Source organism: Paramormyrops kingsleyae, chromosome 14 (genome assembly GCF_048594095.1).
Source record: "Paramormyrops kingsleyae isolate MSU_618 chromosome 14, PKINGS_0.4, whole genome shotgun sequence".
NCBI classification, from domain to species: Eukaryota; Metazoa; Chordata; class Actinopteri; order Osteoglossiformes; family Mormyridae; genus Paramormyrops; species Paramormyrops kingsleyae.
Window position 1 is genome coordinate 669,258 of NC_132810.1, and position 24,877 is coordinate 694,134.

The window sequence follows — 24,877 nt, forward strand, 5'->3', positions numbered from 1 at the left end:
TTGGATTCCATGCGAGTAATATATTCAAACGTAGGAGCTCTCCTTTAAGCTGGGCAAAAAACTGGCTCTGGTGTAGTTTATTGATTATTAGGCAAGCGCACTAATCTTCCTAAGGTAATTAAATGCACTTAATTAAAAAGTAGTCTGACTGTCTTTTGTTCACCAAAGCAATTGCAGCTGTTCAAATAAGATTAGCAGATAACAAACTTGTCTGAAAAAATAAAGGCCAATTTAATTTGTTTACATAATTTGAATGCATAGCACTGTATCATTGTCACATACATTCACCCTGCAATTATTACCGAGGAGGGAGGACTTAGTACCTTATTGCATGCAGTAGTATCCATTCTGCCTGAGTATTATATTAACCCAAGAGTGTTTTACAGATAGATACAAACTGAAGGAGTGTTTTTAAGGTCATCCTGTCTGTAGCCACAGGTCTTACATCTTAATCAGTTAGAATCTGATCAATAACACCAGGCTGTTTCAGAACAGGCCGTTCTCGACTCCACCACACACATTCAGTTAGCTTCACTGTTATGACTGGTCACAATGTGCTAAAAGCCCCTGAATTTGCAGTCCCACCATCAATAACATCCAATACACCCCCCACACACACACACACATTACACCGCAAGACCCACAGAGTGTAAGGAAAGCGATCACCCTGGCAGGGAACATAAGCAAGATTACCAAACAGTACCGGTCCCAGCCACTGTGGCCCACTAGGTGAGCATTACTATCAGCGACCCAACTGCTTTTCCAGCTGCTTGTGTGAATAGAGAACGTCCACCACAAGCACTGTATAATGCACAATGGTGCCATGTCATAACTTGATTGTGAAGAAATGAATCGCCAGGAGTCTGTAGAAGAACATAGATGTTACAGATACTAAACAGCTTTGTAAGTGAATACACATTACAATGATTACACTTTTTATCTTCAGCTTATTTCTTATTAAACAAATATGAATTTGCAAAGCAATTCAGAAGTTAATTTTCTTTAGTCTACATACAGTTGGCGATCTAATTTTTGTTAAAGATTTGTAGTACGCTATACTTTTTACAATGGGTGAATTTTAAGAAAACAAAAATGTGTAATAAGTGTATTTAACTAGCCTATTTGATACCTATCGACAGAGTTTTTCTAGTCTTTCTCAGTAAAGGTCGCCACAATTTGTTGGTAGGAAACTTACTGACAGTTCAGGGACTAGATTTACACATATATTTAAAAGTTTGAGATTTAATTGTCCATTTGTTTTTCCTAATTTTTGTTTCATTGCTTAGTATATTTAAAACATGAGCTTTTGTCATTTTTTTTCCACGAGCACCTGAATACAGGACTGGCTCCGGAGAAGGGTTGCTTAGCGACGGCAGCTAGCGTTCCTGAACCAAGAGGGGTGCTTGTTAAACAGAGACGCACTAAGGTTTAGCCAACAGAGTATCTGTCATAGCCTCCGGACGCCTGGGATAATTAGCTGTCTTGAGAAGAACCGCTTTAATGCTTGTCATTCACTCATGTTTTCTTAGTAATGTTGCAAGAAAAAGAACTGAGTTTGGGTATAAAGACATTTGCTGACACTGAACTGCATGTACAAGTTGCATATACTTTGTTCTTAAACCCGAGCAAGTGTCCAGATGGCCACCTACAGTAATCAGCTTTGCAGAGAGACAGAGAGAGCGCAGGCTTCAAGAGCACAACACGTCTGGGTAAGATAATAAAGCGATTTCCCTGTTATTTTCGATTATAAAAAAAGAATCTGTTAAGTAATAATTCAAAAACCACATATGTTAATATAATTAAGACAAGAAACATTTTTAAAGAATTAGCAAACATGAAATTTAAAGTATTTGTCTCTGGGATTTATTTGCTGCTCCGATATGAGGGAACTGGAAATGCATATGAATTACATGAAGCCGAAGCTGTTTTCCTCCACTAACAACGTGTTGCATGCGAATGCGTCACGAACAGTCAGGATGCTGAATTATAAGCGTTTAACGGCGTCGCTCTGATGCAGGCTTGCCGAATGACTTTTTTTTCCAGTAAAACTAGATTAATACGGTTTCGGGGATGTAATTTCACTAAGCGTTGGCAAAAGATCCGAGGTGTACTCTACAGTTCCAGTTTAATCTACATTTACACCAGGAAAGTAATACTATGTGGTGAAGCGCAAATTTCGTGTATTTGACCTCCTTTAAATGCAAACTTGAATGCAAGCGCACACTTTGTGTCCTCAAATATTAAATGCTACTTTAATCACAATTTAACTATGATTTACATCAAAAAGCCACACTTCTTTGGTTAATGTGTTTAAATAGTGTGATTTATATCATGACAAATAACATCGGTCAGTGCCGTTTTAGTGTGGGCTGTAAATCCCCTAGCAATACATGTTATATTTAATTAAAAATGAAACTGATACAGCAGCAAAGCAAAATAAATCAGATCTGAAGAAAACACAAAACACTGACATCCCTTTCAGCAAATAGATTTTCTTTTGTCAGAATTTGAGTTGTTTGGCATGTACAGGTTGCCATTTCCCCCCGAAAAGACCCGGGTGGTGTTTTATGTCATATTTTCTCTATCCTTTCTTTCCGCAGCCTTTCCTGTGATTGGATTGGTCTGAAATCCCTGCTATCATGTAAAAGCTCTCGGCCCCCTTTTGGACATTGTGCAATTAAGGTGCGTGGCCTTACCTAAGGCACCGGACTGTAAAAATGTCACCTTCGCTATGGCCCTCATCACTTATTTAAAGTCACTACACCGGGAAGCGGACTCGTTATCCAGAATGATCTGGCTGCCGCTGCTGCTGAAAGGAGCCGTGTTACTGCTGTGCTCCGTTGGCTGGTATGTTTCTGCCAGCCTGGCTAGCCACCAGGGCCACTTCCCCAAACTGGAGAACGTGGCGGCCTTCAAACCAGTAAGAATCTCGCCAGCCCAGTCCACGTGTGGGATCCCAGAACGGAGCACCTTCTGTCAGCCCGGCCTGACCCAGTATGGCCTCCGCAGCTGCTCCCAGCAGTTCTGCATCCAGGGGTGCCAGTCCCGTTCCAAGACCCCACCCTACGCAGACCTCTTCTCCTCTGGCTTAGGCACATGCGTGACGGAAGACGTCCGCAGCTCCCGCCCAGGGTCTGCGCAGGACTCGGCCAGCATCATCTTCTGGAACAAAACGAGCTGCTTCACCTCACCTCCCGTGCAGAGCCTGGGAGCGGGGGGCTCATTCACCATCACCGTGTGGCTGAAACCCAAGGCGGATGCTGTAATGTAAGTAGCCTGACAGGTGTCCTCACAGTCTGGGCCTCCTTCCACATCTGAGATTCTTCTCAAGCACATGCGTGACTCGGGCCATTTACAAGACAAGGAATCGAAACCTCTCGCATCTCACAGGAATCTAATTCCTGTTGTAGTAGATGTTGCACCAGGTCTTATTTCCTTGTTATGTATCACATACTCTTTACACATCAGACTGTTAGCTAAAATGTTGATTCTGAGGTAAGTCACACATACTTGATTGTACTAGTTTAGATTTGATACTGCACTTTTTGCCATCCATCTGTGTTCTATGCCCACTTGTCCTATCCAAGGGTCATGGGGGTCATGCAAGGCAGGGGAATAACCCTGGAGGTTCTAGCTATTGCAAAGATCAGGGGCTTGACTTTTTTTTTCGAAGGAGGATAATTGGCATCAGGGCTAAAATGCTTAGGATTAGGCTTAAAATACCCATGTGTGTTAACCCTTAACCCTCCATATAATACATATTATACATGATGTCACCTGTATGCACTTATTCACTGCACACATATAAAGCACAGGTAAGGGCAGCAGCTCAGACAGCCGAAAGCCCAAAAACTCATACCAGCTCTATCTGTGATACAGTGACAGCAACAGCAGCAGTTTGTTTAGATCAATGAATCGGAATCGCCACTCTGTCTCTAGGCCTGGCTTAAAAAAAGAAAAAAAATAACGAAAATAAAAAAGAGGAGGAAAAAAAGCTCAAAGACTGCTTTGTTTTTCGGAGCAGAAAATTATATAGTTGAAAGTGGGTGACGGGATGAAAGGAATGAAAGGGAAAGGTTTGTGGAGAGGAAAACTCACAACTGTCAGAGCGGCGCACTTTAAGAACGGATGATGAAAGCGGAGCCTCACTCCGCAGGAAATGCGAAACATTTCACACTCCAGCGTGAGTGGCCGCACAGCCTCTACCAATTAAACGGGCTTTCTAGAACGTTCTCTGTCCGGCTTTTCCACGTTTGCATGTGTGCGGCGTTTCGTAATGCGTTCTGTGATGCAAGTGGGGTGCCTGCTGGTTGGGTGCTCGCATTCTAATGTGCATTGAATGCACACCTTGCAATACTTTCGTGATAAACCAAAAATAAATAAATAAATAAATAAATAAATAAGGCAGGTGAGTCTCGGGAAATCAAGCAAGACATCTCAATAGAATCAAATTAAACTGATGAAAATCACTGCTGTTTAATAAGCAAAACAGACATGCAAACAGATTAGTGTGTCACCCATGATGGTTGTTGTGACTGTTTTTGACAGCATATATCACAAGGAACAGGGTTGCCGACTGTGGTCATCTGGCTGGAGTGAGATTTCCAATTCAAGGCATGTCTGCACACACATGCACATGTATTTATATATATGTAACAGTTTTATTACCTTGTAAATACACTTTTGATGTAGATAATTTTAGGTTTATAATTGAATAATATAGATTTGCCGTAAGATTTCTTGTGTGAGTGTGCGAGTTTGAAAGCGTGAGTGTTATGTCAAATGGATGAGAGTTGGCAACCCTGACAAGGAATATGTGCTATTTGGGAACTTGATTTGATTAGGGCTGCATTTATTGTTCCATGTGGATTTTATTACATTCCATTCATAGTCTGCATCCACCTTGTGCACTGTGCTGCCTGGGATCAGCTCCAGGCCCCTGGTGACCCTGATCAGGATAAGTCCTTTTCTGATACTAATATTAAATGAAATTAATATTATAACAAATTCCTTTATTGCTAAAAATGAAAGAATATTTAGAATATTGCTATATTAACGACAGTCCGTAGCATGTGGTGTGGTATGATATTGACACCAGCTTTTTAAAGTAATCCAAAAGACTTGCAATTATTACTATTAAAATCTAACTGTCTAATGAAAACCTTTAGCAAATGATGCATCACCAAATGACATTTTTTCTTAATGTCTGAGGTTGACGATAGTTTCTACTTCCGTTTCAAAACACATTTTACTAGAATTACAGGTGGAAAAAAATGTCATGGACAAAATCTGTATGACAAGTGCATGATCAGCATGATATTTTCATATAACCTTGAGAGTAAGTAGATCACATAAAAAAAAAAAATATATATATATATATATACACACACACAAAACAGGAGGATCAAGCAGACCCGCCACTACACTACCCATAAGACTGCAGTGGTGCTGAGTCACATGGTCTGTTGCCATGTGATTGATTATTTAGGCGCCAAAATAACGGAGAGGCAATAAATACTTTAGCTTCTTAAATTATGCGTCATTATTACTCTCAATGCTGCCTATTAATTATCAGGCTCTCAAAACATCATTAAGTGCAATTATACTTGGAAAAATGTGTAAAAAATATGTCATTATTAATTGAAAAATGCAGCGACACTAGCGCACTGCTGAGATTGTCGAGAATTTTGGCGAATGGTAGATTTGAATTATAATTTTATGCTTTCTGAGGGATGCCCCGATCTTCTTTGTTATACAGTGTACCATTAATTTTCTGATGTACTTTGAAAATTACTTGTTAGGCTTTAAAGTTCGGCTTTCTGTTGTTTCTGCCCTTGATAGGACTGTAATTGAAAAGAGCGCGGGGGAGCGCGTGGTACTCGCGCTGACGGTCTCACGGGAGGCGGTCCAGATTCAGTATAACCAACAGGATGGTTTATGGCGCAGCTTCAGCACCAGGACCCTGGGACACGTCGCTGTGGGTCAGTGGACCCATATGGCGCTACAGGTAAGCTCTGTCTCAGGCCTCAGCTCGGTAATGGCTGACCGATATTTTAATTGGACACCGGAGCTTGCGTGAAACTACAGCGTGTTCGCTGTTCGCCATAAATGCCGCATGACGCGAGTTTAAATATGGGGAACATACTCGGACTCCGTGTACTGTATTTCTGCCATTTAAACAGCGAAAAGTAACCCAGTCGGTAGCAGGAAATATAACTTTAATCTTAAGATGCCTACTTGCTCGTCGTTAATCACCAACGGAAAAGTGTCGGCACTAATAGTGTACGGGGGGGATTCTTGTGGTTTCACGCTGAACTCATGTCACATCGGATTCTGCGTCCGTACAAGATGTATGTATGGAAGGTGCTAATTATAGTGGTAAACATCTGCTTTCCTACAGCTGCGGGGGCAGGGGGGAACATGCTCAGCCTACCTGCTCCCCCCCTTTAATGTACATCGTCTGGCTCATGGAATCGCTTCGGCGCGCGCTTTGGCACCGCATCGGCAGCCACAGGCTGCGCTCCTGCAGGACGCACCATCCGCAGAAAGGCCGAAACTGCTTGCTTTTTATCATGTGCGGTCGTGCAGTTGCAATTTGTCACTGTATCTTGCGTATATTTTCAAGGGCGTAAAAAGAACCAGGCGGTTTCTAAGAATTAAACCCAGGGTCTTTTTGCTTACGTGGGTTTTAAAGACTTGAGCTTCCACGGTTCATTTAATTTCGTTTAGCGAGTTTTCACAAGTTTTCAGAATTTGTGTGAAATCGGAAAGGAAACGAATTTACTGATTTTAAAATGAGTTTTCTCTTAAGAGTCTGAATTTGAAACGTGTCATTTTAACTTTTCAAAAAACATTTCAAATTTTTAAAACCCAAAATACCATAAATCTTTCTGGAACATTGAATAAAAAACCCTGTATATGCATCACATTACTGCCACAATTAAAAATATCAATTTAAAGCTTCAAAACCATTATAGTCTGTTGGGACCGTTTAAATCTCACATCTAATTTTGATGGATAAAAATGTAAAATACGTATTAGCTACCTAACAGTGATAAATTTTGGTTATTATCTTGATGGGTATATAGCATGGCATAACTGTTTTTAAAAAGTCTCCTTGAGACTTTTGTGTGATCTTTTACCTTTTTGTCATAAAAACGTAGAAATTAAGACACTGGACAAATACACATAGTATAAAAGAAAACAGGGCAGTACAAAATAAACTTAAAAAAATGATTTTCTTTATGCATGATATCTTTTAAGAGTAGTATTAGTATTCGTACAAATATTCCCTAAATAGCAATCATTAATTCATAAACTGACTTTGGGGACCAAAACCTATTAAACAGATAGGATAATATGATCTTATATTACATTTATTTGTAATTCTGACTCTCAGACACGAATATTTGCAGTTTCAAGACACAATTTAGTTGCCCGTGAGGAGTATCTATCTGTCACCAAGCCATTTACCAGTGGACAAAATTAGCTTTTTTCAGTCATTAACCCTTTTCCAGCTTGCTGCAGCCCTATAGCTGTTGGTGACCTCAAACTGCCATTGTCCTCCACTTTATAAATGTTAATTTTAGATATGTATCTGTGTGCTTATATGACAGATGGTCTTGAATATTATAAATCCAGGTCCCTAATTCTACCTGCTGCCCTGCCAGTTGTGACATTTTCAAGCAGGTGCTTTAAACTGTTTTTTTTGCTGTGCAATTTAGACTAGAGACTCCTTTTCTTCTGCTAATAACTCGGTGTTTCAAGCATATTGCCTAACATCCATGTAAATTAGCTTACAGAGCTTGAAAATATCAGTGCCAAGAAAGGATTTCATGGAAGTCTGCATGCAGTTATAGTGTTTCTAGAATTACCAGTCACTGGATTTTTTTTTTTTTTTGAAAATTTGCAGTTTTTTTATATACAAAATAGAAAGAATGAGAAGGGACAGATTTCCCCATTTTTCCTTCCTCCTTCTGAGGGTGGCTGTTTGGAGCAATTTTGTCAATGTTCCCTGTCTGTCACCAGTGACACATGGGGACTGGAGATGTGAGTAACCGGAGTAGGCAGACAGCGGGATTAATGATGGAGGAGATAAGGAGGAAACGGCGTGGCCATGCACGACACGGGCACATGTCCGGCGCTGTTATAATGGCAGCGAAGAAAACAACATGGGACAGCGGCCCCGTTACATTCCCACCTCCTGTTGGTGCGCCAATGTGAGACGTGGCGGTAGGCAGCAACGGCATGTTTTGCGGACGTACCCCGATGTTGATAACTCGCTCCTCCGAGGATGCACTCCGTAATTGAGATCAAGGAAGTCGTAAGTAGCACGGGGGAGCGGGGGGAGACGTCGTTACGCATGTCCCTTGCCGTCTTTCGCCGGCTTGTGGGTGAAGCCCACCTTTTGTACCGCACTGCGGCTGACAAGTTTTGGCAGGTCCCGGGCACATGAAAAGAGCGGCAGAGGGAAAGTTCAAAATGTAAATGCAGCGCGGTAACGGTGATTGAATCAGCCCCCGGGGGCACTGGCTCTCTTAGTGCCTATCGGAATCAGCATTAACATATCAATGCGTGTCAGAAAGGAGTCATTCGCTAGTCAAGGTACAATTTCTCTATAAATGTTTAAAATCTTGCCATTCTTTCAAGTAAAGGTTGAAATGCTTTTGATTTAACAGACTCCTTCATATTAAAGTCTATATTATCATGAGAGCATCTTGTTCATTTAATTTTGTGACATATACGTGTTTTATCTCCTTCCCCTTTCAGCGCATTTGTCTGAGAGGATGTAAAAACACCAGGTGACTCTGGCTGCTCAGCTCGTGTACCTTTTCATCACTGCAGAAGTGTGTTTGTAGAAAAAAAGAGCTCTTTCTGTCCTTGGTATAAATGTGCACCTCCCCCCTTCACAAAATACTCCCAATTCTCTTGCATGCATGACCTGATACTTTTTCTAGGATTATGTACTTTTAAGTTTTTCAAAAAGGATTAATAATGTGGATTCAACTTTAAAAATTTCAGAGATATATCGAAATGAACAAGGGTTTTAAAATATATTTATTTATGTATAGTTGATAGGGAGGCAGTGACTCCAAAATGGCCAGATATTTGAATCAAGAGTTGCAGCTTGACTGAAATGACTGAAAGATAGTTTACTCGTCTGCAATGCAACGCAACATGCCTTCATAGATAAAGAGGCCAGCTGAGTTTGTGCTTGTATTCCTTTTAAATTCTACCATGCCTGTGTTTTCCTCAATTAGTGCATTGAGTAAATTAACACAACCGTCGGGTTCCTTCTGTCACCAACTGTCAGCTGTCTGCTCCTCCCTGTTTTCCGGACTACCTGGAGTTGGCCTGTATACGGTACTTCACTGATTCCCCCCTCCCCCCCCTTTTTTTTATTATAAAGATCTCCTTTCTAGTCTCGTCATCTTATCGGAGAAGCAAGCGTTGGGAAGTGCGGCTTCCATCGAGGCCACACAGGGTCGGGGAGCGAGACACAGAAAAGGAGAGCAGGCGGTGCAGCGTTTCTGGCCTGCACACAAAACTCCGAAGCATCTTGTCCTCCTTTCCTCCTTGAGCACCGCCAGTGGAGGTGCCTCTATCCATAGTTAGTCCTTCGTTGCTATTAACGAATGATCAAATCGACACAAGACAAAACTAAACAGACCATCTAGCAGAGGTTTCTGAGGAGCTGCTTAGCATGCTAATTGGCTAGCATCCCCCAGCCCATCCACGTTTTTGTTCTAGTCCACCACCCGCATGCCAGAGCCAGGTAATCAAGGGGTCTTTAATTAGTTGACAATTAAAATCAGACGTGTACCTGGCAGAACAGAATGCAATTGTGAACTGGCTGGGGGGGCTGTGGGCTGGTCTCAGAAACACTGATCTCGCATAACAAGCTAATTGGATGATTATCATCACACAGTAAGGTACCGTAGACATACTGGTATCCCAGAGAAATGCTACTGATAAATTCCATCTGTTTACATCCCTAGTAGCTAATATTAATGTCAATAACTATAATAATTCATTGGTGATATGTGGAAGCTGTATTTTTTATACTATTTGTTGAGCGTTTTTCCCCGAGTGTTAGAAGCAGCTTATATTGTGGCAGCTCATTATAGCAGCTGATATGTTGTCTTTGGAAGCTGCAGCTCAAGTAAATCATGGAAGTTAATGAACATTTTCACGCACAATTAGTGCTTCCACAAGGGACAGGACATTGGCCTTTCCATCGTGCTTTTACACAGCCACATTGCGGTAGGTCTCACACTCACTGGAGGCGTGTCTTACGACCGGAGGTGGCCGTGTCCGTGACACTTTTCACTAGAACTTTAACATGTCACATCACTTCCAGTGGATTATTCTGTCTCCACCTTGCCATCACCTCCACTACCATATGCCAGGTCCTCAGCATAGTCTAAGGGAGCCTTAGAAATATGTGAGTGTTTTTCATTTAAATTTTGTAATTATTTTTCAAAATGTCACATTCCCTTATACAACATGAAATGTAAAGAAGGTGACTCGATATAAAATAATGCTGGGAGTTTCTGTGTAGACAAGCTGTTTAAAAGTTGTAAATTGGACTGCATCATACACAACTGTCACCATTTAGCAGGTGTGGACTTATCAAGAAAGGGCCACTGTGCATGTGGCTTTTCACTGCAACTCCATAATTAGAATACTAATTAGAGCACTAATTGGCTGAAGAGTCTTCACGCTTGGGTTTGAACAGTTGACCTAAAGGATATCCCGAAAACCTGCATACATGGTGGCCCTTTATGGATAAGATTGCCCACCCCTGCCGTATAGTCAAGTTTGTTAAAAGATCTGTTACACAACATCTGGAACAAAAAAGTTAATATTTTATATGTGAGTGCAGTGCGAAAGTTGTGGCAGCGAATCCTTGACAGCTCTGTTCATAATACAACTTCTGCATAAAGGAACAGTAGTCAGCCTAATGGTGAACTGCTGCGTGTGGTTTGATCTGGCTGTGTCAAACGTTTATTCTGTGTTTCAGCATGCTGGTGTCAGGGCAGATTAGGGCTGCCTTGGAAAGTTGTACAGAAAGTGTTTCATCAAATTTAAATCAAGAAATTGATGATTGCACATAAATCCAAATGGGCAGCATTGAGCATGGGCAGTGATGCTAGGCTGGAATGTTGCTTTAAAGGAGGACTTAGATTTGCACATGCTAGTGGAACCAGTCCGATCAAACACAATGTGTAAAGCAAACCAATACATGGGGGGTGGGGGGAATTAATTGTTTTATTCGCTGTTTGCACAAGCATGCATACAGTTACATTGGAAAGATCCCCCCCCCCCCCACCACATATTCCATTATGCTCTCCTTTGAGACATACATGTATACCATCTTGAGCAGAGCTTGTGGTTGAGGGCGGAGCTTGTGGTTGAGGGTGGAGCTTGTGGTTGAGGGCGGAGCTTGTGGTTGAGGGCGGAGCTTGTGGTTGAGGGCGGAGCTTGTGGTTGAGGGCAGGCTCAGGCCATTTATCCAGCGCCGTTGGAGCATTTCAAGTGGTTTAGGGCCTTGTTGAGGGCCCCAAGAGATGTGACTATTCTGCCAAAGGTGGGATTTGAACCTTCCGATCAAAAGTCATTGTTACCTTGGGGTGGTGGCCACAGATATGTTGGAGCTGTTTGTGCCTCATCAGGCTTGAATTTTGCATCTTACGTAGTATGTTTGGTCACAAGTGAAATGGACTTGGACAATAGAGATCTCTTCCTTCACATCCCTCCCAGCTCACAATTTAAGGCCATTCTACAACAAAAAACAGCACAGGTATGCCCAGGTGGCTCTGTCTGTACCCAGCTGCGGTGACGGGGCTCCGCTAGGCGGTAAACAGCAGACAAGATAATGGTTTTCATAGTGGAGCATAAATTACAGTGAGACATCATGTGGTTTGGCTGTCACCCGGCAGAAAGAAAGTGACGCGGAATGACACCGCTGTAATCAGGTTAGATGAAGGATGGCATGAGAGTGAGCAGCAACTTTTTAAGTATGTTGAGTGTCCAATTTGTAAAGCCCATGATTGCTATTTATACATATAATTCAACCTGTGACTTATTGTGAATGACAGGATCACCATTAACAACTAATCTATTAAATCTTGTACTGACTAGACAAGCACAACTTGTCTTTCATTTAGAGTGAGCATCAGAAGCAGTAGGGGCACCCTGTAGGCTGCTCGCCCATCGCAGGGCGGCCCTTGCAGCTGGTTCTAAATTGTTTTCTTTATATATATATTAAAAAAAAGCTTTAATGTAGTTTTTTGTGATGAAATCCTTTAAGTTTATAAATTAGATCAAGATACTTTGTGACATACATAGTTAATCAAGTACAGCATGTGGTGAAATGTACGCTGAACGACCCTTAGACTGCAAATCAAAAATAGAATTAAGAATAAGACAGCAGGTGAAAAATCTTACAATAAACTAAAAGTAAAAAAAACTAAGAGTAAAATATACGCATAATATAGAGAAAAATAATAGTTGTTCTAATATAGAGAATAATCGTAAGGTTTAAACTGTGCATGTTCATATGATTTAAAGTGCAGTGTGCCTTGTTGCAGTGACGTACCTGTAAGTATAAATATATGCAAAGGTGGGTGGACATGTAATTTATAGATTAAGGTATTTCAGTGTCAGTCAAGAAAAAAAGAAACCAAAAAGGTGTTTAATAATCTCTTAACACCATGCATTGGTGTTATAACTTTTTAAACAAAGATATTTAAATGCTTTCAATTCATTAACCTTGATCATCAGTGAAATTTGAATAATACATTCAATAAAAAAATAATAGAAATAATATAGGTGGGAATAATATTGTTGCAGTTAATATTTCATCATTCAGATGGACATTTATTTGAAGTGACAGTAGAGTAATCTCAGCCTGATTGTGTGGTCCAAGGTTGCAGCCACAGAGTTTTTGATATTCCCTGGATACTGCATTCTGTATTTTCCATGCCTCACATCTCTGAGCTCATTAGTGATTTCCTAGACCGTGCCTTGAACTCATAATTCTGTGTGTGATACCAGCGGCTCGGCCTTTATGTGGGTTAACCACATGGCTAACATCCATAGAGAACTGTCCCCCCCCAACCAAATTCCTGAAAGCTTTCCTTTGACAGAGTGCCATGCTTCTACGGCATGACATGCAGTGGGGGAAGGCTGGGGGGGGGGGTGCATGCATTTTAAATAGAACGGGGCCTTCTCATTTCAACAGTTGAGCAAAAGGGTGCCCTTTTTAACCTCCCTATCAACACGCTTGCTTGATTAATAGCATCAATGGCAATTAAATCCATTAGGACGTTTTGCACTTGTAAATTTTCATGCAGTGTTTTAATCATCCGAGGACTTTTCAGAGGCTTGTGTAGGACCTTGAAATTGTTATGGGGAAGGTACTTGTTTTAACGAGGGTTAACATTTTTCAGTAATCCTCTGTAACTGTATTGAAACTCAAAAAAATGGACCTGGTGGTTGGTTGGGGGAGGGGTGACTGTGATGCATCAAAGCTTGTTAGCAGAAATGATGAGTTTGGTGTAGTCATACTGGTAAAAAAAATAGAAGGGTCCAGATATGCTTCCTGCTTAAGGAAAAGTCCAAAGAATTATTACCTTTATTAAACTACTGACGTGCAGCCTTGGCAATACATTTCCAACTTCTCTCTTGTCTGGTGAGACAATTTTCTTTTCTTAAATAAACTGTCATGCCGGTGTTAATATATTGTCGCCGTACTCATACCAGGAAATCTGGGTGATATAAAACACGTATGTGTTAGGTTGGTAATTGTATCTATAGTGTACTTGAGTAAAACAAATGTGTTTCCCCTGATGGCTGCGTTAATGTGATAAAGGGAAATTGGCTGTTCATCAGGCTTTCGGCGGAGGAGAGACAGCAGGGAGAGGGAGAGGGGACCCGACCTGTCGTGCACCGGCGCCTTGGTACCAGCTCTCGGCCCGGGTACGTTTTGTATGGTGGTGCGACATGTCGATAATGCAACAGATTTGCGCGAAGGGGTAAACACGGTGCTTCATTGAAATGATAAGAGTGAGTCGGCAAGAGGCATAAATAATGTATCCCGTGTGCGCCCTCGCTGGTAGACGGGGGCCTGCTGCTGCAGGTAGCGGCAGTGTGGCTGAAATGGGGGGGATTGCTCTGCTGATACCCTCATCTTCAGCTGAATATTTCCAGCGGCCCTGACAGCCTCCTATCCTGCTGAAATGGAAAGTGTTTTATCGTTGAACGGTTTGTCACTCAAGCCTTTCGGAGTTGTACCTGCTAAAGTGGAGCTGCGAGGGAGTACCCTTTTCTGCCCTTTTAAAGTCAGTTTTTTTTCTTTATTTTGTTTTCGCGTAAAAATTAGTACAGCGCTAAGTTAGCATTCCTGACAGTTCACCAGTAGCTCGGGGCCTACTTGACCGTCACTGAGTTAAATTTGTTCGGCTAAGTTTGCTGTTCAAATGGCAGGAAGTAAATGGTTTATTTCCATGTACGTGATGTTACTTCAAAGTTTACTATCAGTTCATTTTTTTGCCTGCCAATTAAAAACCTTTTTTTAAAACTCGACTGAGTCGTGTGCACGTTTTTAATAAAGTGCCCAGATTTCTGGAACAGTCAGTCCCAGAAGTCACAGCAGTACTGGATGTTTTTGTGAGGAGGTGAGTTGGGGACATTTTAGGGAAGGTCAGGGTGGCACCGTCGGCCAGTGAAAAATGCCGGGGTTCTCACACAGCTACGAAGCTGACCCGGTGCCTGGACACCCAGATGAAATTTCCCCCTTAATGTCAGCTGATTGTGTTTCAGACTGGGTGCACAAAGTGCGCTGTGAGGCGGAGACGTGGGAAAGGGGACGCGCCCGGCAAGCAAGGAGTGAGGGTCAAGTGTGGAGAGAGACTGGTGCAGGGCAGCCGCAGGGCTGGGCGATATATCGATATTGCATCGCGCATGCGCAGTAATCACCAGGGCTTCGGATGTCAGGCGCAACATTTGGCCAAGCACCAGCTTTTCGGTGCTATACGGACATTTATTTATGCCCACAATTTAAGCAGTTTAGCAGTATGGCTAAAATATTAATGAGGCTTCGTATGATGCCCAAAAGTCATCATTCGTATAAATACGGCATATCCTTATGTTTAATAAATGTCTTTTTACATTGTTTATCCACAAGATCTCCTCTTTTAAAAGATGTGGTAGCTGCTCTTCTTCACCGCAACTTCAGTGCATATTGCACTTGTCACGCCCCGCTCCGTCCGCTCCCGATGTGTGCCACGCCCATCTCATTACCTCCTGTTTCGCCCTAATTGTTCCCACCTGTAGCTCGTTCTGTTACCTAGTCTTGTGTATTTAGTCCGAGTCTCAGTCTGTATTCGCTAGATCTGTCATTGTAGTGTCTCGTTGTGGTGTCCGTGCCTGTCCGTCCCTCCATTAAAACCCACGTTTCCCTAACTCCTTGCTGCGATTCGCCTGCTTCCTTGTTCTCCTCCCTGCCGGCGTGACAGCACTGATGCATACCAATCCGTAATATACCAAACTGTAGTATACCAAACCGTAGTATACCAATCCATAATATACCAAACTGTAGTATACCAAAACAGTATTATGTGGGGTGCTCCGCTAGTCGAATTTAAGAAACACAAAGTTTATACAGATTACTAACTTTTGGGTATCACAAAACGCATCTCATTAATATCTAAGCCATACTACTAATCTTCTTAGCAAATTATGGGCGTGAATAAATGACTGTATAGCACCGAAAAGCTGGTGTCCCGCCAAATGATTCGTCTGTCATCTGAAGCCCTGGTGATTATTGCGCATGCGCGATATAATACCAATATGATATCGCCCAGCCCTACTGACAAGTGCCATGAACAGGCGGTGACAGCCTCTTAAGGACATCTTTTCATCTGGGTTTGTTTTAATACGAAATTGAAATTTCCTATTGATTTTTTTTAATAGGTTTGCTTCAGTACAAGGAAATATCCTTCGTTTCAGAAATGATAAATGGGGAGTAGTGAAACAACAGGAGATGGAACTGATGTCGTACTGGGTATATATATGTTACTTATGGCAGACCACCAAATATCTGACCTGCTGCTGAAGGTTTCCCAGTACACCTCCCCCAACATGTGATGATGTTTAAACATATGGAAGTTGCAGCCAGTATTACTGAGTATCTAAAGGGCGGTGATCTGACAGTCTACCCCAGTGCAGCCAGTGTGGCGTAAACACAGAGTTCTCTATGTGTCTATAATTTCTGCATAACTTCTCACGCCTGTCTTAGCTGCCTGGAGTTTCCGAAAGCAACAGATGTATCTGTCGCTGGCAAAACCTCATTATTAAGTATCATGCTGCCACTGCAAATGATAGTCACTAGTTTTTGTGTGTGTGAGAGTTTATTTGCCACTTAGTTTATTTATGACTTTGCATGTCTTTGTTTTATGAGTTAAACGAATGATGAACGGTCCTCACCATCCACCAGATAAAGCATGCCACTCTATTACCATCGGTGTCTGTTTGTGACAAAATTTATTTACTAATGAGTGTTATGTTAGCAGTTAAACAAATTTGTGGCGCATGTGGAATGTTCTAGAAAAGCCTCTCCTGGCCAGAGCTGCTGTTTTATCACTTTGAAAGCTGAGAATGGCTTTTAAAATGTCAGCGGCAGGTTACTAAAAGCTTTCCTAGGACAGTGGCCAGGCAGTCATCTGGTCTTTATTTATTTTTTGCTTCGCTTTGAGACACACCTCTCTCCTGCTTCGTAACCTTATAACTACACGCACACATATACACCTGTCTGAGGGAATCTTTAAGATCTGTGACATACATTAAGTATTCTGTCTGCACCCTTTCCTTCCTTATTTCTGCATGTCTTTGCATTTTGATTCAATTTAAAATCTGATGTGCTGTGTATAGATGCCACTTTTGTTTTCTTAATTTGTTTCCTTGATGGGTGTTTGGCTGGCACACTGGCTTAGTGGGCTGCACTGTCCTCTCACACCTCCAGGTTTGGGGCTTCTAATCTTGACTTCTCTGTGTGTGTGGGTTTCTTCCAGGTGCTCTTGTTTCTTCCTGCTGTTCAAAGACATGCAGTTAAGCTCATTGGTGTCTCCGAATTGGCCATTGTGCGTAAGTGTGTGTGCATATGCCCTGCCATGGACTGGCACCCCATCCAGGGTGTTACCCCTGTCTTGACCTCAGTGCTGCCTGTGGTGAGCTTCACAACTCCCCACCACCCACCAAGCAGTTGGAGGATGTTTGGATGCTAGTAGTTACAGGCAGGTAAACAAATTGACAGGTGGAAATATCATTTCTCTGTCCGAAAATGTCACTTTTAAATAATAATGTTTCACGAAAATATATGTCTTACTCTTTTTCCCGCCAACCTATGCCATTCCTTCAAAAACTACACTGAAATTGTCCATTGAAATGCAACGATTTTTCAGCCAAAAATATCAGTCAATTTCTCTCTCATCTATCTCATAGAAGCCTACAAAAAAACCCACTGAACTACAGTAGGTACCCTGCGATGGCTTTGTGTCCCATCCTGGGTTGTTCCCTGTCTTGTGCCTGTAGCCTCTGAGATAGGCTTCAGACCCCCTGCGACCCTAAATCGGATAAGCAGATACAGGAATTGATTGGATGGATGCATGGATGGATGGATGAGTGGAAATGAAAAAGTTTCCTCAGTGGAGGAAGCCTGTTAATCCCTTTCTCTGCAACCAATGGAGTTTGGAAAAGATATTTCTTAATTACAATACCGCAATGAATTCTTTGTCAGATATCCTTTCACAGTGCCAGTCCTTACCTTAAACAACATTAGATGTAACGAAAAAAGCTCTTAATTTTTTCTGCCTCGCTAACAAAGTGAATGTTCAAGCAGAAGCTTAATATTAAAAGTATTTATTAAAGGTGTCCTTTTTATGAGCAGTGTTAAGCTTCAAAATCAGTGTGACTGGGTAACGTCAGCCTTTATTACTATCCAGAAGCAGTATGCCCAGCCCTCATGGTGCCTGTGGCACCGCAGCGTCGTCTCTGGCAAGGCGATCGCCTCTTCTCCCGATGCCACAGGTTGAACAGCGCCTTGCGGGAGATCCCGAGGCTGGGGGAAGGATGTGCTTGGCACCGCTGCCAGCTGCCCGCCTGTAAGCATATGACAGGCTTGTAGGGGGCGCCTGTGTAGCAGCCGGTTCGCTGGAAAGGCACTCCTTCAGCTGCTGGATGTGGGAGCCTGAGGCTGCTCGCATGTCGTGTGCAGTAGACCCATTATTAGGGGAAACGCAGCAAACCCAATCAAAGGACAGCTGGAAAGGTGTAATGCACCTCCTGTTGGAATGCAGACCTTATTAATTTATTGTTTCTGCCAAGTTCTGTGTGTTCCATCCATCCATCGATCTTCTAACTGCTTCGCTAGTAGTGCAGTGCGCGCCAACTGGTCAGTCGTGAAATAGTGACAGATGCCCCCTCACCCCTGGACCCTTTCTCAGGCAGGGTGGGGTACAGAGCAGGGGAGAAAGAGAGACCCACGCCACCTCGGGGCACTTAATTTGTCGTTTTGGTATTTCCATATCAAAACTGGGTGAACGAAAGAGTACATCTTTATGTTTAGTAATTGGGGATCAAAGGCATTATTTATTTATCGGGCCATGTGATTGTTCTCCTGATTTGATTGGAACTCCTCTCTTAGCTCCTATTGTCCTCATAAGGCAGTTTGTCACCATCAGACAGGCGACAGTGAGAGAACAGTGGATGTTCTTAAAAAAAAAAAACACTTAAAAAAACCCACAGCAGCAATACAGGGTGGGTGGGGGGTGGTGGTGGAATACACACTGCCAAAAACTGACAATGGAGCGCCGGCCCGATTTCAAAGGGTCGAGCGGAAACTAAGCAGGGTGAAGCGCTTCGGATTTCATTTACATCACTCTGACGTGGCTTCAGATCTCATGCAGCGAGTCATTGGCTGGTTAGGGATTCCAAGAGTGGTCTCTGCAGTCTTCAATCAGCCGTCATGAAAGTCTGCGGCTTAAGTATCCTCCAGACAGACAGTCGTCTCCTCGCTGCCTTCATCTTAAAGGAATTTTCGGTAGACTCATTTCCAAGCACCTTTTAACTTCTAAAAGGCAGCTGCGATGGAACATACAAATGTGAATCTGTTAGGGGGGACTTTATCTGCACGGGGCGGAACACAGCGGACTGGCTCCATAGGAACAGCGTATTAACTCTTAGGCCTGTAAACGGGGTCGAGCTTTTGGATGGGTGGTTGCCGTTCTGATTTAGGTTGTTTGTGTAGTTTGCCAATCACCTGAGTTAAACTGTAGACCCCTGGATATCAGCCTTTTTTTCTGAATAACGATTTTGTCTTAATTGGTCAGATTACTGTAAAGTGACCATTGTTTTGCAGCCAATGCTTCTCCCATTGTGGGCCATTGTCAAAAGTGTCAAGTGGCAAAGAAATCTGATTATGGGAAATAAACATTCATAATTACTTCATAAATAGTTGTATAAATACTATTTTCTTGCCATTGTCATAACCATGGTCATCAGTATACAGCTTACCCTGAGTTAAGAAACTGTGCTTGATGTGTCATAGGTTTCAGGTTATATATAGCCTCTGGATCCAAAAGGATTTTATTTTAATTGGGATTTTATATAGTAAAAACCCATTTCAACTTTTTGGGATGCCACAAATTTAAGATGCAATCGAGCGACATTTCCCACACTTCCTGTCACTCTGTGCCAGTTAGATTTTGTTCTGTGACATTGTGTGGGTGTGATTTGTGCAGTCATTTGGGCAGTGTTCACATATTACATGCCACAAGGTGCATACATGGATGGGGCCATAGGGTGTATGCTATATGAGCTTTGGCCCCTCATGCCCCCCACCTTAGAAAATCCTACAGACACCCCTAATGCTCTGTGTAAAAATGAAAAAATAAAAATATATAGTTAAGTAATATGAAAATGGTTTTTGTTCAGTTGGCATAGTTGAGAAGTGACACATTTGAAAAAGAAAGTATCAGGCTCTGTATGTGCTGGTTTTGCGTTCTTGTTCTGATCTGGTGGCAATTTTCAAATAAATGAAACATGCTAAGTTGTTCAAAATGGAAATATTGTATCTGGTTCATTCCATAAGTTTGCCACGGTCCCTTGGTAGTGATTTTGCCACTGGACCCTCAAGCAAGGCACTTAACCCCAATTGCTCCAGGAGCACTGGCTGAGTCTGATCTCTGGTCCTTGGTTTGGACGTGTTGGACAGAAGTGCCTGCTGAAAAAAAGTAAAAGATTTGCTTACTTTGCTCAGACCAAAGCCTGGGTGCATGTCTCTCAGTCACTGCCCTTCTGTCACCCTGTGCCTAGGGCTTTGTTTACCTGCTATATATGGAGACTGCTGCCTTGTGTCTTGTTGCAAGGTACACGGTGTGAGCGCCAGCCTCTTCTTCAATGGGCTGGAGGACGATGGCACGCCGTTTGATACTCAGACTCTGGAAGGACCCATAGCGGACGTCGGGACTGGCGCTGTCATGCGGATCGGACAGAGCACCGCTGGTAAGACCTCATAAAGATCAAATATGTGAATTGTAGATGCATTGCCAAAGGTGACTTGATGTTATTTGTTACATTTTGGTTCTGTAGTATGGCTTAGAACATCTTCTGTATATGAATATACATAATGTCAATATAAACATGTATAGTTATATACTGCTGGCTGAATTCCATCCGTCCATTTTCCATTACTGCTTGTACTATGTAGAGTCACGGTTCCTGCTGTTATTATGTATGCTTTTGTTTTAAGTTTAGTGAAGCATTGGCAGGACACTGGCTCAAACAGTAATTTCATTATGATTTATTGCCCGGTCCCCTAATGATTTTCTTTTGACAGCGTAAAGTAAATAAAACTGCAGTAAAAACCAATTCAATTCCGCTATATAAAACTATAAATGTTCCATCCTTTATCTATAACTGCTTACCCACTATAGGGTCTTTTTGCACTGCTCATCTTAAACTGCAGGAGTTCTTGTGTTAGCAAACGTAACTCTTTATTGCAGCAAGTAGCTTAAAATCTGTGCATGTGAGAATTGGCCCTCCTTCACTTTATGGTTTATTCTTCTAACATTAAATCTCTCTCATCAGTTATTACCTTTACACTCCCACTTAAGTCCTGAAGGCAAAGTGATTCAAATTTGGAGAATGGATAAAGTTAAAATGACAGAGAAACTTTTTTTTTTTTTTAAGAGCTGGACAGGACAAAACATGTCGTATCATCACAGCAACAAAAGTTTCAGCTGGTGTAATCCTTTTAACATGCAAAAGAAGTCCAGATCCAAGGCCTGGGGCTCTTGATTGCCTTGTTTTGATGTCTCTGTCTCCCAGATGTTTGGGGGGGGGGGAAGCTTGGCATTGGCGATGAGAACTTGCATCTCCGAGAGCCGCAAATCTGTAGAGGAGCGGAGGAGTGCACTGATCTGTGGCGCGGCACCGCCGTTCAGAGGGGCCCCCACACTCTGAACTCACATGGATCCCCTTCATCCGCATCCCAGTGTGCTCTCTATGCAGGAGATGAAATGATCTTTCTTCCCTGATCCTGTCATAAAGCCATCAACCTTTTTTTTTTTTGTTTGCAGCAGGAAGCCAATCAGGCAATTGAGTGGTAACAGTCTGCCCCGCTGAACAGTTTGATGGCTTACTGTTGTGTTGTAATGTTAACCTGTCTAGTGCTTAAGGGGGCGGCATCGAGGCTCAGTGGGTGAATGCACACCTCCCGGGTTGCGGGTTCGATTCATACGGCCAGCTTTGTGTGTGCAGAGTTTGCTTGTTCTCTAGTTTCCTCCAGTAGTTCAAAGACATGCAGTTAAAGTGTCCCTAAATTGCCCTTAGTGTGTTCCATGCTTCCTGGAATAAGCTGCAGGCTCACTGGAGCAGATAGCAGTTACGTAAAATAGATGGACGATGGTACTTCATTGATTTGTTGCTTCATTTCAAAAGAGTTTGCGGAAACCATCCAGATGCAAAATATAAACTTACAGGCTAACAAAGGAACCGTGTATTGGTGATAATGTTTGAGCACAGGCTTCTATCCTGCAGGACAGCAAAATCTGTAAGAAAGATTTAGATTAAGACAGATGCCGTAGAAGTGTCTCTTTAACAGAATTCAAAGGTACTGATAAGTTAATCCTGTAGTTAGTGTAGACTATACAAGCTGTCTCCCATTATTGCCATTGACATTTCTTTTCTAGGGATGAATCAATTCGTTGGATGGATGCAGGATTTCAGATTTTATCCGGTGACACTTACAAACAGGTTTGTGGTGTCTTTTACAGCATTTAAGAAATAAAACAATGCTCTTATTTACAGCAAATGATTTATGAGAACTTATAAGACATATATGTCTGTGTCATGCTTGTTTTCCTACTCAGAGAAATTGTGGAGGTGTTCTCTGGCCATCTGCCACACCTTCATACCCATCCAGAGTGCCGCTGCCCCCCTAGTCATCCCAGAGTGCACCCCCTGGTGGAAAGGTATTGCATCCCCAACCTCGTGGAGGACACCACTGACAATCGGGTCCTGAGGCTCAGCCGTGATGCCCACCCCCTCCACTACATCAACGACAACGACATCGGGACCAGCTGGATCTCATCCGTGTTCACCAGCCTGGACCAGCTTGATGAGGGTATCAGCATCACCTTTGATCTGCAAACCGGGGAGTACCAGGTAAACCATCTCGGAAATGAGACCAGAACATCATCGCCCATGTATTATTAACAGCTACTCAATGAGAAGCTGAAAGTCAGTAGAGATGTAACTTGTATCTTCACAATCGTTAGGTTTACAAATGTATTAGGTATCTTAAGTTAGTCTTACAGTGACGGACAAAAAGGTTAAGTGTCTGCAGTTATACATATTTAAAGAAACATTTCTAAATATCCTAAAGGAACTGTAGGTATGAAACAGTGACCTTCTTTTTCACCCAAACATGAGGAGAAATGTGGCTCAGATTAATTATAGTACATACAGTATGTTAACTGTTCCAGAATTGTTTGAAAAGCACAACTTAATGGATTCCTTGATTTTTACTGCAGTTTTTTATTACAGCTCTGTCTACTGCCAAGACTGTGCTACTGTCTTGATTTATTTTTTTAACTCATATTTTATTTGAATTATTATAAGACTATATAGTCTTATATATGGGGGTGACAGTAAGTTTGTTTTTAACCACATGCTCCATGACCTGCTAGATATGGTCTTGCCACCCACTTTTGGGTCGCGACGCAGTAGTTGAAAGCACTACTGTACTCTGTGTAGTTGCCAGCTGTGTGGCTCAGTGAGTATCACAGAGGTCACACTGCCAGGGTTGTGGGATTTATTCCTGGCCTGACTCTGAGCTTTTATGATTTCCTCGTGTTTGTGTTGGTTTCCCCCAGGTACCGAAAAATGTGGTTTAGGTGAATTGGTCTAACTAAATTGCCCTTATAATACTTCTGTGTTTTTCCTGTGATGGACTGGCATTCCATCTAGTAGCTGCTCTGTACTTTGTGGGATTAGCCTTATTGAATAAGTGTTAATGTTTTGTTCGTAGGTTATTAAATGTCGTTAGATCTAAATGTCGATCTTTGGGTTAGCCCACTTGGATACACCCTTGGTGACGGTTTCTCTTTTTGGGACATGCTGGGATTTGACTTGCTTGAACAGTTTTCTTCTTGTATCTTGACTTTGTGGGCAGTTGCTCAAATCCTTTTTGGGCAGCTGTTGACTTGCTTAAATAAACCTAAATCATCAAATTCTGTGTCACCTAAATATTAGCTCTTATTTAAGAGACAACTTAATCTCTACGCCTTTTGGAATACCAGACCGTTATTTTTTTATTTTCACATCAGTGTAATGCTTGTGTATTTCCTCATGTGTAACTGTGGCAGGGGATAATCTTTCGTTAGAGTGCTGAAACACTGCCTGTTCGGCCATACCAAAGTCCGCCAAAGCAGATGGGAAGTCCCCCCCCCCCCCCCCTTTCTTGTGTGCTCGCAAGTTCTGAAATCACGCATGTGGATTTTCCACTTCCTTTCAACGACGCTCGGCCTCCCAGATAAAACCACGGACTGCGACGTTTTGAAGTGTTTAAGCGGCCAGAAGCGTCGCCCTCTTCCTCAAACCCCTTGGAATTGGATCCCGGCGGCGGCTAGAGTTTCAAGCCGCTCTTCGCTGCACAAAGGCGCTTGAGGTGTCAGCGGAGCGTCGACTGTAGCGCTGCAGATAATAGATTATCCATTGCTGTTTAGTATTTCATGTATATTCCCCTTTTATCAATTTGCACGCTTCCCCCGCAGGTTTTCTATGTCATTCTGCAGTTCCTCGGCCCGCAGCCCGAAGCGGTGAGGATTCAGAGGAGGACGAGTGGCGACTCGGCTTGGCGGGACTGGCAGTACCTGGCCAGGGACTGCGCCATCTTTGGGATGGAGAACAGCGGCCCGCTAGCCTGGCCGGATTCTGTCAACTGCCTGCAGTTCCCCCGGTATGTCTCTGTCTGTACCGGACGTGGGAAAGGCTGCCTGGGGGAGGCTTCAGAAACATGCAAGAGTTCACGGTTCAAGAGAGGTGGAACACTGGGAAAGCGTAACAATAGTGTGTCCCTCCTGCCAAATTCAGTGCAACAGGATGTAACAATTCAGATTCTGTCAAATCCTCGGGGGCCTCATATTATATATGTCACAGTTACAAAATAAAATATTTTTGAGAGGCAGGTAAATTTACGTACTGGAAGTTTTCTTATTCACTGACATGGCGTCAGTGAATCGATGAATATCAATCATTAAAATATATTTATTGAGGAGATATTATATTTCATATTTTAAGGTCCGAAATAGTC

At 42.5% G+C, this 24,877-nt stretch overlaps 1 protein-coding gene across 12 annotated transcripts in view; it reads left to right on the plus strand.

Annotated features, from left to right (window-relative positions):
- The first annotated feature begins 2,731 nt into the window (after nt 1-2,731).
- The window catches only part of ush2a (Usher syndrome 2A (autosomal recessive, mild)), a 199,405-nt gene continuing 177,259 nt past the window's right edge, over nt 2,732-24,877 (plus strand). For 8 of the 12 annotated variants that reach the window (XR_011982524.1, XM_072698989.1, XM_072698992.1 and 5 more), the window contains exons 1-6: nt 5,478-6,007; nt 13,897-13,983; nt 20,430-20,565; nt 22,254-22,317; nt 22,434-22,728; nt 24,339-24,523. Coding sequence is in view for 11 of the 12 variants with exons in the window: in XM_072698989.1 (XP_072555090.1) it covers nt 5,777-6,007; nt 13,897-13,983; nt 20,430-20,565; nt 22,254-22,317; nt 22,434-22,728; nt 24,339-24,523 (998 nt within the window). In the remaining variant the exon portion in view is untranslated. Of the gene's footprint in view, nt 3,268-5,477; nt 6,008-13,896; nt 13,984-20,429; nt 20,566-22,253; nt 22,318-22,433; nt 22,729-24,338; nt 24,524-24,877 lie in introns of those variants that run through there. The other 4 variants (XM_072698993.1, XM_072698995.1, XM_072698996.1 and 1 more) reach the window with 3 other exon arrangements.